Raw genomic sequence first — 15,073 nt, 5'->3', positions numbered from 1 at the left:
ATACCTGGATAAGAATGAAGTGATTAAACAGAGTCAGCATGGGTTTCTAACTAATAAGTCATGTCAGACTAACTTAATTTCCTTCTATGACGGTATCACTGATTGGGTGGATCAAGGAAATGCTGTAGATATAGTATATCTTGACTTCAGCAAAGCATTTGACAAAGTCTCTCATACAATCCTTATTGAAAAAATGACGAAGTATGGAATGGACAAGGCAACTGTTAGGTGGATTCATAACTGGCTTAGTGATCGGACCCAAAGAGTGGTCGTAAATGGCTGCACATCCAGTTGGAAGAATGTCTCAAGTGGGGTACCACAGGGCTCTGTCCTGGGCCCTGTATTGTTCAACATCTTTATCAACGATTTAGATGAAGGAATTGAGGGTAAACTGATTAAATTTGCTGATGACACAAAGCTAGGAGGGATAGCTAATACTAGAGAAGAGAGAGAGAGGATTCAAAAAGATTTAAATAAACTGGAGAAGTGGGCAGCAACTAACAGAATGGTTTTTAACAGGGAGAAATGCAAAGTACTACATCTGGACAATAAAAATGAAAAAAGCATATATAGAATGGGAGGAATAGGGCTAAGTGACAGCACATGTGAAAAAGACTTGGGTATACTAATAGATCACAGACTGAATATGAGTCAACAGTGTGATGCAGCAGCAAAAAAGGCAAATGCAATTCTAGGATGTATTAACAGAAGCATACAGTCTAGATCACGTGAAGTCATTATTTCCCTCTACTCCTCTTTGGTCAGACCTCATCTGGAATATTGTGTCCAGTTTTGGGCACCACATTTTAAAAAAGACATCAACAAACTGGAGCAAGTTCAGAAAAGAGCGACCAGAATGGTGACCGGTCTGCAAACCCTGTCTTATGAGGAAAGGTTGCAGGATTTGGGAATGTTTAGTTTGCAAAAGAGAAGACTGAGAGGAGACTTAATAGCTGTCTACAAATATCTAAAGGGCTGTCACATTGTAGAAGGATCAACTTTATTCTCATTTGCACAAGGAAAAACTAGAAGTAATGGGATGAAATTGAATGGGAAGAGACACAGATTAGATATTAGAAAAAACTTTTTGACAGTTAGAGTGATCAATGAGTGGAACAGGCTGCCACGAGAAGTGGTGAGTTCTCCTTCAATGGAAGTCTTCAAACAGAGGCTGGACAGACATCTGACTGGGATGATTTAGCGAATCCTGCTTTGAGCAGGGGGTTGGACCAGATGGCCCAGGAGGTCCCTTCCAACTCTACGATTCTATGATTCTATGATTCTATGGTACCTCGATAATTGGCAAAGGCACCAAAGGACTCCGAAAGTAAGGCTGGGGACTGGTTACCTGGCACACTGGACAGGAATTGCAGTACTGTTTAACTTCTTCATGGACCCCTAGCCAGTAGAACCACAGCAGAATTCGGTCTAGGGCTTTCTTTTGACTCAAAATGCCCACCAAGTACATGCGCATGTGCTAAGTCCATTACCAGCCTATGATATGTCTGAGGTACGAGTAACTGTTCTACCAGTTCCCCACGTATTTTCTCCACTCGGTACAGCAAATCTTGGTGTAGCTCAAAGCGTGGCAGCACTGTAGCTGCCCTAGGTTGTTGGGGTTCCCCATTGACAAACATTACATTTTCTCTGGCCTGGCCAAAGTAGGGTCTCGGAGTTGCGCCGTACAAAAATTGTCACCTGACACATTAAAGTCTGACAACTTGGGTCCCGGCGGCAAGTTTTCCACCTCTCCAGCCAGTACTTCTATGGGAGAATTCTTCCCCTCGTCCACCGAAGGGAAGGTTACCCCTACCGCCAGCACTTCTTCCTCCGGGCCATCAAGTTCATGCCCTACTTCTGGAGAATGTAACCTGGTTGCCTCTGGTGCCGGCAGTTGCTCCGTCGGTGAGACAACAGATGGCCACAGCATAGAAAAGAAAGGAAAGTCTCTTCCAATTATCAGCTCATAATGCAAATTAGTCTCAACCCCCACCTCGTGGCACCGCCTCTCCGCTGGCGTGCTGATCACCACAAGTGCGGTGGGACAGTCTTTTAAGTTCCCATGCATACACAACACCACAATTTTCCGACCCGTATACTCGCTGGTTTGTATCCAGCTGGCTCGTACCAGGGTTACAAGACTCCCAGAGTCCAATAGGGCCACAGCCGGGGTGCCCTCCACTTCAACCTGACACAAATGTTCCATATTGGGACCTTTCGGGGTGCCCATTGCACACATCGGTTTGCATAGTGAGACTGGCGGTACCCAAAGCTGGTGTCCATGGCTCAGCCAGGTGGGGGCAATCAGCTCTCATATGCCCTGGTTCCTGGCACCGCCAGGAGATTATGGGGCTCCTCACTTCCCCAGATAAGTCCTGAGTGGCCTTCCTGGGCTCCGCTTGCCAAACCAGGGGTGTAGACTTAGGGAACCTTCCTATTACCTTCCGGGGAGTCCCTCCCTGTAGCTCTTTGGTAGCCCCATACCTTTCTATGAGGTCTATCATCTGCATGGCATTAGTAGGGAATGCCTGTCCGACCCATGTCTGGAGGGAGTGGGGTAAAGCCCTCCAAAACTTATCAGTCACTATGCGGTCCAGCATGGCCGTGGAGGACAACACATCAGGCTGCAACCACTTTCGTAACAGGTGCAACAGATCGTAATACTGGGACCGAGCCAGCTTGGAGGGGGTAAACTCCCACTGGTGTACCCGCTGGGCCCGAACTAACACATTTAACCCAAGACGTGTCAGTATCTCACCCTTGACAACCGTGTAGTCCACCCTTTGCTCCATGGGTAGGTCCTGATATGCTTTCAAAGGTCTTGGGGCCAGAAGCGGAGCGATGATTTCTGTCCATTGGTCCCGGGGTAGCTTCTCTCAGCGACTCCTTCGAATATCTCCAGGTACGCCTCCACATCGTCCGACTTCTCCATTTTGGGAACCGTGGTACGAACCGCTTTCCGGACATCATGGATTCCCCGGTTAGTTCCTTTTGTCTGTGCTGTCGTGATATGCTGTATCAGCAGCTGATTGGTTTCCTGCTACTGCTGCATAGCCTGCTGTTGCATGTCCTCCTGCTGCTGCATAGCCTGCTGCTGCTGTCGCATGGCCTCTATGAGCGTTTTGACCGTGGCCTCCATTTCTGGAGAGTTCCCCGCCTGGGTGTGTGCCACTTGTTTCACCCAGGACATAGGCTGGGGTACCGATCAAAAATAAGCAAAAACAGCCTGGCCTCTCTGCGTTTGCCCGCATTCAGTCCACCAATTGTAGTTATTCGCTCTGGTAGCTCCCTCCCTGCGCGATGCTTCCCTATGGCACTGGAACACTGCGATCATGTGCCGGGTGTCAGCTGTGATAATCAGCTGACACCTGGCTGCGATCAGCTGCGCTCCCCCCGTGAGCGCCGCTGATCGATGATGACGTACTATTCCGTCCATGGGAATTAAGTCCCTGGGCACATGGACTGAATAGTACGTCATATAGCAGAAAGGGGTTAAAGGGATTTATTAGTTCACCTTTATTTTAACAGATGTGTTGAGTACCTGCTTTTGTGGCACTTGGTAATATATAAGTGTTACAGGTTCTTCTCCTGCACTTTTTTGTGCCGCCTTCTCCATAGATTGCACAGCTCTCCTGCTCTCAAAATGGCTGCCAGTATAGGAGCATGTGACCAGTCCATCAGCCTCCTCCAATTGAACAACACCTCACATGGGAATGCTGATTTTCAATTGGAGAGGTTGAAAGGTTAGGTCACATGGTTCTTCATTCGCAGATGTTTTGAGAACAGGAGAGCTATGCAGTCTGTGAGGAAGAAGCAATACGGGCATATTAGTAAATGCCACAAAATCATGTCTCCAACACTTGCTAAAGTAAAGGTAAAGTGGCAAACCCCTTTTTAAATGGGACCTGCATCTCTCTATCGTGCCTCCCACATTTAGTCCTAAAAATGGCATTTATTTCCTTTTAAGTTGATCCCACATAAATGAATATACATTACATGCATATATGTGAATATACATCACTCCTTGAAAAAGCTCTGCGCGAAACGTACGTCAGGGTAGAGGCTCTCCCTTTTAGAAATGTCTCATTTCAATTTACTATAATGGTGTATTTCTCTATCCCCCATGACAGCACCACGGAGAGAGTGGATCCTCCTTCAGGGGCAAGAATCTACAGATAAAAGGGCGGTACCTCTCCTTCGCCCCAGTTGGGTTCCTGTCCCTGACGGGTGACCTACAGTATTGCGGTACCTGAAAGATGAAGATCCAGGGCCGCGGGGAGGCCCCTGTCACGGCGTGTGCGGTTCCCGAAGCCGCCACCACTTGGACCGATGGGTCTGCTGGGGAGAGGACGAAGCCGCCACTCTGGATAGGAGGCTGGGGCTGGCAGGGACCTGGGCCAGACCCAAGGGCAGCGCCATGGTGTAGAGGTGGACCAAGATGGCCACTGCCCCGGAAGTAGATGATGCCTTCCGGGTCCCTGAGTCGGCGCATGCGCAGTGCGCGCTCCGCGGGGCAAGCGTGGTGCAGGATGGGAAGAAGTGAGATCACATGCCGGGAAATTTAAAAATGGGTGTTTGAAAATGCTCCTGGCTGGAAGCGTCCTGTGCAAAATGAAAGATAGCGACCAGCAGCAGCCCAGGCAGCAGCAGCAGCATCACCACCGGCAGAAGGACCGGGACAGGTGAGACACCCAATCCAGTAGTCACTCCACGCAGCACAGCAGATCAGCTGCAAGGAGCAAGTCACCATCCTTGGATCATTCTATGCAGGATATGATTCCACCTCCCGAACTGGTACCTGCGACCACATCCATCTGGTAAGTGATCTTCGAGAAGAATGTTCACCATTGTAATAGGCTTCTTTTCCCTTATTATGGAAAGAAGAAGGGGAAAAGGAAGAACAGGGAATGCCCAACTTGTAACAGAGCCTTACCAGAATCATGGGATAAGAAGCTCTGCAAATCTTGTGTACAAGAAGTGCTCTGCGAGGAAACCCCGGATTTCGCCTCTGATCTTAGAGCCGTAATTAGATCAGAGGTTCAGAGTGCCCTTACATCTCTAAAACAGTGGCATAAAGTAAAAAAGGACACCTTAATGGGTTCCCAATCAGATCCCTCTACATCTGGGGAAGTTAACTCGGATACATCGAACTGTTTCTCCTCATCCTCAGATGAGGAAACGGGGGCATCATTGTTTTCCCCCTAGATGAGGTAAACACACTAGTGAAAGCTGTGAGATCTACCATGGGGGTGTCGGACCCTCGTCCTGATAGGTCTGTCCAGGACATAATGTTTGGGGTACTGGGCCAAAAGAAACGCAGGGTGTTTCCGCTAAATGAGAATGTACAGGGCCTGATCAGAAAGAATGGGAGAAGCTGGACAGAAAGAACTCCACGGTCCCTTCAGTTAAGCGGAAATATCCCTTCAACGAGGAGGCGTCCACATCTTGGGACAAAGCCCCAAAATTAGACGTGGCCGTGGCCAAGGCCTCAAAAAAGTTCGCCCTCCCCTTTGGAGACATGGGTACACTTAAGGACTCCTTAGATAAAAAAGCTGACACCTTCCTCAAGGGGGCCTGGGAATCAGCAAGGGGAAACCTAAAGGTACTGTCACACTTAGCGATGCACCAGTGATCCCGACCAGCGATATGACACGGTCAGGATCGCTGGTGCATCGCTAGTGAGCTGCCACACAGGCAGATCTCACCAGCGACATAGCAGCGGTCGGGGGTCGTTACTTACCTGTCAGACGAGGCGATGAAGACGTCCTCCCGCCCGCGTCCACGCGTCGCTTGTTGGCGCCACAGGAAGCCCAGAAGGAAGCTGACGACGAGAAACGGTCCAGGACGTTCTCGCGCGATCAGCGATAATCAGCGGGGGAGCCGGTCGGAGATAAGTACAGTATCAGACATAGCAATATCGCTATAACGTCACAAAATCAGTGCCGTTATAGCGATATTGCTAGCGATATCGCTTAGTGTGACAGGCCCTTTAGACCGCCTTATAGCTTGGCGGACTCGTCGGATGATTCAGTCTGCTTAACATCTAAAGTGGCAGACCTATCGAACGCAGCCCGGAGAGCATTATAGCTCAAATGCTCGCCAGGGGACTTGCAAACTAAAATGAAATTTTGCTCAATCCCATGCGAGGGAAAATTCTTACTTGGAGAGACACTGGATGATATCCACCAGAAGGTGGGGGATAAGAAAAAGGGCTTTCCGAAACGGTCCTTTCGGAACAAAAAGTTTTTTCGTAAAAGGCCATCAAGGGAACAGAACAGATGGGATAAGGGGAGAAAGCGGGATAGAGGTTTCCTCTTTGGCAGTTCTTCCCAGGACAAAAAAATCCTGACAGTGACAGTTCACCCAGGGTGGGGGTGGGGAGATTAACCCTTTTCCTTCCAGCCTGGGGAAAAATCTCGAACAACCCTTGGATATTGAATCTAATCGAGTCATGCCTGAGGATTGATTTTCTCTCTCTCCCACCTCAAAAATATGTGGTAACCCCACTAAGATCCTCTACACGAGAACAAAAAGCTCTAGAATGCGAGGTCCTAAATCTAGTTAAAAAAAAAGGTTCACCCTCAGGAGATGAGCAAAGGGTTCTACTCCCCGCTCTTTCTAGTGTCCAAACCGGACGGCACATATCGAACAAATATAAATTTACGGAAACTAAATGGATATGTCAAAAATTCAAAATGGAATCAATCAAATCCACCATCAAAATCCTGTTCCCAAACTGTTTCATGACTGTATTAGATCTCAGCGATGCATACTATCACGTCCCCATTCACAAAGACTCTCAGAAATTCCTCAGATTTGTGGTTTCCATAGAGGGCGCGATAAGGGAATTCCAATACAGAGCCCTGCCTTTCGGAATATCTATAGCCCCACGCGTGTGCACAAAATTAGTAGCAGAGCTGATGGCCCACCTAATGTAGCCAGACATCCTAATAGTCCCATACTTGGACGATTTCTTAATAGCAAGTGACTAGGCCCAAAACTGCAAACAAAGGGACAGAGTGATGGATACTCTGCAGAACTTCGGCTGGCTTTTAAACCTAAAAAAAAAATCAAGGCTGGAGCCCAGCAAAGTGCAGGAGTTCCTAGGGCTCATGTTGGACTTAAACAAGCAAAAGTACCTCCTCCCAAGCCACAAAAAAGAAAAAATTGCGCAGATAGTGGCAAAAGCAATACAGAACCCCTCTATGACACTAAGAAAAGGGATGTCACTGCTGGGTTCCCTTTGCGCCTGCTTACTGGCAGTCCAGTGGGTGCAACTACTGTACAAACCAGGGATCTCCAATGGGATATATTAGCAAACCAGCTGGTTTTAAGGGGTCACTTAGAGGGTCACATAACCCTAGATTCGAAAACTATTCATTCCCTAGCCTGTTGGAGGAATGCCGACAACCTATCCAAGGGGATTTCCTGGGTGACAAAAATATCACGCATAATCACCACAGATGCCAGTCCGATGGGATAGGGAGCACACATGGACAGCAGGGTGGCTCGGGGAATGGAGGGGTCAGGAGCTAGAAGCCTCCTCAAAACAGAAGGACCTCAGTGCGTAACCTACTGCCCAATCACGCTTTCTACCTTCGCTACCGGGTCCTCACGTCCGCATATTCTCAGACCACCAAGTGACAGTGGCCTATATAAACCATCAGGGGGGAACTAGGTCCCGAGCCCTAATGGATACCTCCTCCAAAATCCTCAGCCTGGCAGAGGAAAATCTGATATCCCTCTCCGCATTGCACATTCGGGAAACAGAGAACCATAAGGCAGACTTTCTGAGCCGCACTCAATTGCAGCAGGGCGAGTGGGTCCTAAAGCAGTCCATTTTTCAGCAGATTGTAAAGATGTGGGGAACCCCGGACATAGATCTGTTTATCGACTTCAAAAACAAAAGAGTGGAAACATTCTGTTCTCTAGACCCCAGAGGGAATCCTCAGGCCCTGGATGCCTTTATGCTTCCATGGACTCAGAACCTGACATATGCCCTTCCCCCAATCATCCTCATCCCTGTAGTCATAAGGAAAATCGGAGAGGACAAAACGAGAATGATATTAATAGCCCCTTTCTGGCCAAAAAGAACTTGGTTCTTCTGGCTGAAGATCACCGATCCTTGGATCCTACCGGATCTCCCAGACCTACTATCTCAGGGACTGGTACCACATCCTCGGGTAGTGAACCTCCATTTAACAACATGGAATTTGAAAGGGCACTGCGGAGGGGAAGAGGGTTTTCAGAGAACCTAATTACTACACTACTAAAAAGTAGAAAACGGTCACGACAAAGTCTTATGGGAAAACCTGGAAAAAGTTTCCGTCCACTTCCGGGGTAAGAGTCCAGGATGGGGTCCCGGTTACTAAAATTCTCAAATTTTTATAGAAGGGCCTAGAACAAGGGTTAGCAGTCAGTACATTAAAGGTACAGGTAGCGGCTTTAGGCGCTCTATATAACCATGATGTGGCAGGTAACCTATGGATAGCATGATTCAATAAAGCTGCAGTTAGGTCTAGGACGATAATTAGTCAAAAATTATCTTCGTGGGATCTGAATCAAGTACTATCTGCACTAACAGGTTCCCCATTCAAGCCTGTTGAGTCGGCCCCTCTAAAAATCTTATCATTAAAAACTGTTCTACTGGTAGCACTAATATCGGCCCGTAGAGTGAGTGATATTCAAGCTCTATCTGCAGTACCACCATTTACAAAAATTTGGAAGATAGAGTCATCCTAAAGCCTGACCAGGCCTACTTACCTAAAGTAGCATCGCTTCCTTCCTTCTGCCCAAATCCTAAGAATAGGGGAGAAGAGAGGTTTCACACCCTAGACGTGAAAAGATGCCTAGTTCAATACTTATAGGCCACCAAGGGGTGTAGGAAGGAAGATTCTCTCTTTGTGTGTTTCCAGGGGCTCAGTAAGGGACTCAAAGAGTCCAAGAGTACCCTGGCAAGGTGGATAAGGGATGCGATTGCCCTGGCCTATTCTTCCAGCGAGAATACCATCCCGGAAGGGTTGAGAGCCCATTCCACAAGAGCAATGGCGACCTCATGGGCTGAAAGATCTGAGGTATTGATAGAACATATCTGTAAGGCGGCCACTCGGACATCACCTTCAACCTTTTTTTAGACACTATCTGTTAGATTTAGCCTTTACGTCTGACTTGACCTTCAGGAGAAGGGTCCTTCAGGCTGTGGTCCCTACCTAAACTACCAGTCTCTGTAATTCTCTCCGTGGTGCTGTCATGGGGGATAGAGAAAAACGTAGTTACTTACCGATAACAGTATTTCTCAGAGCCCAGACAGCATCCGCTTATTCCCCCCCATCACGTGTGCGGTGAGCACGTTTTACTGTTCATAGAGTGTTTTCTTATAGGCACCGTGTTCTTTGATAATAAGCAATATTATAATCTATAATAATTAATGCCCTAAGCAGCTTCCGGTTGTAACAACTTCCGTCCAGTTGTAACCGGTGACGTCACCGCACACCTCTTTCCATGTTAACCCTCAACACACACACTCCTCTCACCTTTCACCATCTCCACTCACTCTTTCACTCCACATACGACCCTTTCTCTCACTCCGTCTCTCATACTCACGCCGTCATCGCCGCTGATCCACGATCCCCGACATCATCTTCCGCTGGCGCCCTCCTGGATCCAGACGTCCTCCATGCCGGCGACATGTTCTTGCGGCGACGCCATTTTGGATCGGCAAAATCCCGCGATAGTCAAGATGGCATCGCCGCAAGAACATGTCGCCGGCGTGGAGGACGTCGGGATCCAAAATGGCGTCTGCGAAATCTCACGAGATTTCGACCGACGCCATTTTGGATCCCGACGGCATCCACGCCGGTGACATGTTCCTGCGGCGACGCTATTTTGGATCTGCAAAATCCCGCGATAGTCAAGATGGCGTCGCCGGAAGAACATGTCGCCGGCGTGATCGACATCGGGATCCAAAATGGCGTCGGCGAAAACTCGCGAGATTTCGCCGACGCCATTTTGGATCCCGACGTCGTCCACGCCGGCGACATGTTCTTCCGGCGACGCCATCTTGACTATCGCGGAATTTCACGATACTCAAGATGGCGTCGCCGCAAGAACATGTCGCCGGCGTGGACAACGTCTGGATCCAGGATGGCGCCGGCGGAAGAAGATGTCGGGGATCGTGGAGCAGCGGCGATGACGGCGTGAGTATGAGAGACGGAGTGAGAGAAGGGGTCGTATGTGGAGTGAAGGAGTGAGTGGAGATGGTGAAAGGTGAGAGGAGTGTGTGTTGAGGAGTGTGTGTGTTGAGGGTTAACATGGCAAGAGGTGTGATGCTATCGCATCCTCCCGATGCGATAGCATCGGGCCATAATCTAGTGTTATATATTTCTGTTGTTTAACTAACCTGGAGACCCTCTGATGGTCTGTAACCAACTGGGGGCGGAGGAGAGGTACTGCCCTTTTATCTGTAGGTTCCTGTCCCTGAAGGGCGGATCCTCTCTCTCCGTGGTGCTGTCATGGGCTCTGAGAAATACCGTTATCGGTAAGTAACTACATTTTTTGTTCAGATTTATATATTTTTCTGTTGATCACGGTATCCCTATTTATTCATATAGTATTTATATACCATACACTTCCATAGTACCTTGATTCCACTTTACTATTATATACCTCTACATGCATATTCATACAACTTTAATCTATTGACGTACTTTTATAGTGGGCTGTTAGTACCCTTACAATATGTATCATGTGGCTCCCTGCCTGTTTTTTTTTTATATTAATGTGCAGAAAAATATTTTCATACTTTGTTCAATAAACTAATTTGTTTAATAAATCATATGTTTATAGGTTTAGTTTTCTAGATCTATTGATAATGTTTTGTTATTAGTGCTGTGTGTTATAGGTTTCTAATGAATATACATAGTAACATCATTAGAACGGTGTCCTGCCACACTGTATAATAGAAATGTAATGCTAATGTAGTTTACTAATATACTGCCTAGACCTAAGGTCCTCACAGTGTAACTGTCCTTTCAGGAGAACTTGCAGCAGAATGTCTGTTTGTCTCTAGCTTCTCCCTCTCCTCGCTTCTCCATAGAATCTTAGAAGCACCAACTGTTATCTCAGTAAGGCCGGGGTCACACTGGCGAGGAATACGGCCGAGTGAGAGGCGCTAAAAGCACGCATTACACACGGACCAATGATTCTCTATGGGGTCCCTCGCACCAGCCGTATATTTCTCATCCGTATTCTACGCCCGTAGTACGCCAATGCAAGTCTATGGGTGCACAAGAAATACAGATTACACACGGACCACACATGTGACTTGCGAGAAATACGCACCCGGTGTCTTTTAGCAAAGCCGGCAATTCAGTGCGCTATACAGTAAACTCACACTGACAGTTTTAATAAAGAAACGAATGAATAGATATATAGAATACATATATATATATATATATATATATATATATATTTATATATGCATTCTATGTGTCTATATCTATTCTTTGGTTTCTGTTAGAAACCCTGTCATAGGGCTCCATTATATGTCCATTTTGCAAGCCTGCGAGAAAATCTCGCCATACGGATGCAGACATGCGCAAAATACGCGACCACACCTTGCTTACGGATGACATACGGAGCACTGTTTAGGGGCCATTCATCCGTATTACGCATGTAAAATACTGACCGTATTTTGCGTCGGTTAGTGTGACCCCGGCCTAATTGGAAAATCTGTATTCACTGAAGACTGATTTTACCACTGAATAGAATGAAAGCTCAGTCCAGGAGGAGATAGAAGCAGATTTCCCTGATAAGATATATTACAACGTTTCTTTATAAACACTGGTTACTTCTTAACATTCTTTACCAAGTGAGTCAAAAAGAAACAGCTTGGCATATTATAAGATATAAGAAATATTAAAGATATGAAAGTAATGTTATGATTTTTACCCCAGTGCTTGTGCTATGACCAGTCGGAGAGCCACACACAGGAGGACACAAGAGCCTCATATTGCTTCCGAGTCACTCTTTTGGGCACACTGATATAACTATTGATTTTGTGACCATTTTTTACATATTTTTCCCATCAAGGATTCCTGAAAATGATTCAAGCACATTGTCTAGGAAACTCAGTAAACTTGGCTCCTTAGGCTCCAGGCATCGATACAGGTGAGTGATTATGTGCCTATAGGCGAACACTTCTTACTTAATGTAGATATCTTAGTAGCGTTTTTTGCAAGTTATATTAGACTTTAAGAGCTCCGGTGAGTCTGATACCTCTGATTCCTTCTCACTTTCTTATTTAGTATATTTTAAGGGTTACTTCTGGTGATCATGTTGAAAGCCTTCAGTTTCATGATAGCATTCATGTACAGATGTTTTCACAGCTGTTTTCATTAACACTTTCATTATGCATTGAAAATCCAATCTGTTCTGTTATTCCCAGTGGTAGGACTGCCTCACAAATGTGCAGAGACCTTTCCATCCAACTTCCCCGGCCTGATCAAAGGGTAGAGAGAAGTCGGAGTAAAACCTATCCTAAAAGAACAGCTCTCACACAGCAGCCAGGTAATGTGTAATGGTTATTAAAATGGAACCAAAGACCTGAGTGAGCACACCTGTTGGTATAAGTGCAATGTGTGGGTGCACATTCACACTGTGGCCATTAAGAGACGAAACCTAGGATAAAAACAATGAGCAAATGCTCCACAGTATGTAAATAAATAGTAATTGAACATGGACAGAAAACATTGGGGACTTTGTTGACATTATTTTGATCAAAAAAGCATAAAATTCATCCCACTGCGACAAGGTATACTCAGTCAGGATGGTATACAACCAAAATGTGATGATATATTCTATTAAATAGATATAACTATATAGAAATGAGATCACCATAAAAGATTTTTTAATTCAATACAAAATTTATTTAGTAAAATACTGACAATGCCTATGATAAGAATTCATAACAGAAAAATATTTTTTTTGTGAGAATTGATACACAGCATGAAACCTCATCACAGAACCCATGAGGGACTCACTGAACGATGAACACCTAGAAATGGCTGAAGGTTCAAATAAATCAGCAACTAACTATATATTATTGAAGGTGCTTTAACAATATAAGTGTCTAAATATACCACCTCTATTCCAGTTACAGAGAACCTTAGGCACCAGTATTAGTCATATGTAGATATACATATGTCTGGACTACATAGTCCTTGTAAAGTAATAATAGAATAATAGTATAAATAACACTACCACTGAATGGCTAATGATCAGTCCAGACACATGTCTAACAAACAGCCCAAATAAATTATCTAAGCATACCCACTAATGAGGGTGAAGTTTTATACCTGAAGTCATGGTGCCGACAGCAAAAGGTAGGTGCCCCTACAGGAGTCCCACCCCGCAACCTCGACGTACGTTTCGCCCTAAACAGCTTTGTTAGGAGGCATGGCTAAATGTTAGATAGGGTACCTTATATAGCTAGTCAAAATTGGACGTTAGAGAGCAGCTGAACAAAAAATCGCTCAATAGCTGACAACCACATGATGTAATCAAGGGCCGCATTTGGCATATGGTCAGCTGCAGCTGCATTAATATGTAATTAATTACCTTAAATCGGGAGCTTTCTATAGCATACATGTGCTGGCTGCATCAATCGACGCGTGTAGTTGTGATGCCGCGCCCCCAGTGTCGACATAGGCTACCAGCACATCACGTGATCAGGAGGAGGATATGACATCATCCCCCGGATCACAGAGGCAACCAGGACGCCCAGTCAACACCGCAGGCCGCGACAGCGCACAAACATGACGCGTCTGGATGGACACGCTGATAGCGAGCAGCACTTCCACTGGTGGGACACAAAATGCATGGGTTCAAGAACCATTAAAGTTGGACTTCAAAGAAGCACAATATATCACCATAAAAGATTGCAACAATAAATACTAGATGTTTTTCATAATTAGTACATGCAATCCATTATATCACAAAAAATATCAAAAAACCAACACGTCGTAAGGAAAAAAAAAAAAATTTCACGATGATATCATTGCCCATCTTTTTAGCAATCCAGACATCAGTAGGCAGCTCACAAGCATGACGTATCTAAATAGACACGTTGGTAGCAAGCTGCCCTTCCACCGATGGGAAACAATATACACAGGTTCAAGAACCATTATCAGCCACAAAGGATTACAACATGTCTCTAGCCAAGATTACAACAAAAATTATTAGATATCATTTATAATTGACACATGTAATCCATACTATCACAGAAAATATATCAAAACGCCGACACATTGTAGAATTTATCAATGTAGTCCAATATTTCATGGATATTTCCAGTAGCAATATTTTTCTCGTAATGAAATTTCTCCCATCTCTTTTGGCAATCCAAACATGAATAGGCAGCATCATCACGTCCATCTTATAGATCATAAAGGTTTATGTAGTATCATAGCAAAAACTGAAAAGACATATATCACAATCATCATTAGTATAAGACACACATATAAAAATTAAACGGAACCCTAGAAATACTTAAAAAGCGCAAAATGTGACCGCATAATATGTCACATAAGGCTGAGTTACAAAAAAGACTTGAAGCTAATAGATTCATTGAGCCCAAGTGGGCTAACAGTGTTCAAAGTGACCATCCACTTTGTTTCCAACTGCAACAGTTTCCACTTGAGATCTCCTCCTCTTATTCCCATGTAAACGTGGTCTATGCCACATACTTTTAAGCCCTTGGGGGTGCAGCCATGAAAGTCAAAAAAATGTCTGGGACCATTTTTCAATTTATCAGAGTCCTTTTCTTTCTTTGCATTAATTATATCCCTCACGTGTTCCTGGATTCTGACCTTAAGAGCTCTAGTGGTCATACCTATATATATCAAACCACAGGGGCACGTGAGGTGATATATAACAGATTCTGTATTGCAAGTGATATGGTGGACAATATTATATGTCCTATCCCCACTGCCATTTAGAAATTGTGTGCATTTAGGGATATATTTGCATACAGAGCAAGAACCGCAAGGAAAAGATCCCCATGGTGGACCTTTAC

The 15,073-nt window shown here is 45.5% G+C and overlaps 1 protein-coding gene across 4 annotated transcripts in view; it reads left to right on the top strand.

Annotated features, from left to right (window-relative positions):
• The window catches only part of EPB41L4A (erythrocyte membrane protein band 4.1 like 4A), a 591,957-nt gene that overhangs the window by 490,952 nt on the left and 85,932 nt on the right, over positions 1 to 15,073 (top strand). For all 4 annotated transcript variants that reach the window (XM_073550667.1, XM_073550634.1, XM_073550632.1 and 1 more), the window contains 2 exons: positions 12,091 to 12,168; positions 12,446 to 12,567. In XM_073550667.1, the coding sequence (XP_073406768.1) occupies positions 12,091 to 12,168; positions 12,446 to 12,567 (200 nt within the window). The remainder of the gene's footprint in view (positions 1 to 12,090; positions 12,169 to 12,445; positions 12,568 to 15,073) is intronic.

The sequence above is a fragment of the Dendrobates tinctorius genome, unplaced genomic scaffold (genome assembly GCF_039654945.1).
Source record: "Dendrobates tinctorius isolate UK_male_01 unplaced genomic scaffold, ASM3965494v1 ptg000003l, whole genome shotgun sequence".
In the NCBI taxonomy this organism is placed as follows: Eukaryota; Metazoa; Chordata; class Amphibia; order Anura; family Dendrobatidae; genus Dendrobates; species Dendrobates tinctorius.
This window is presented reverse-complemented; position numbering and strand designations above follow the sequence as displayed.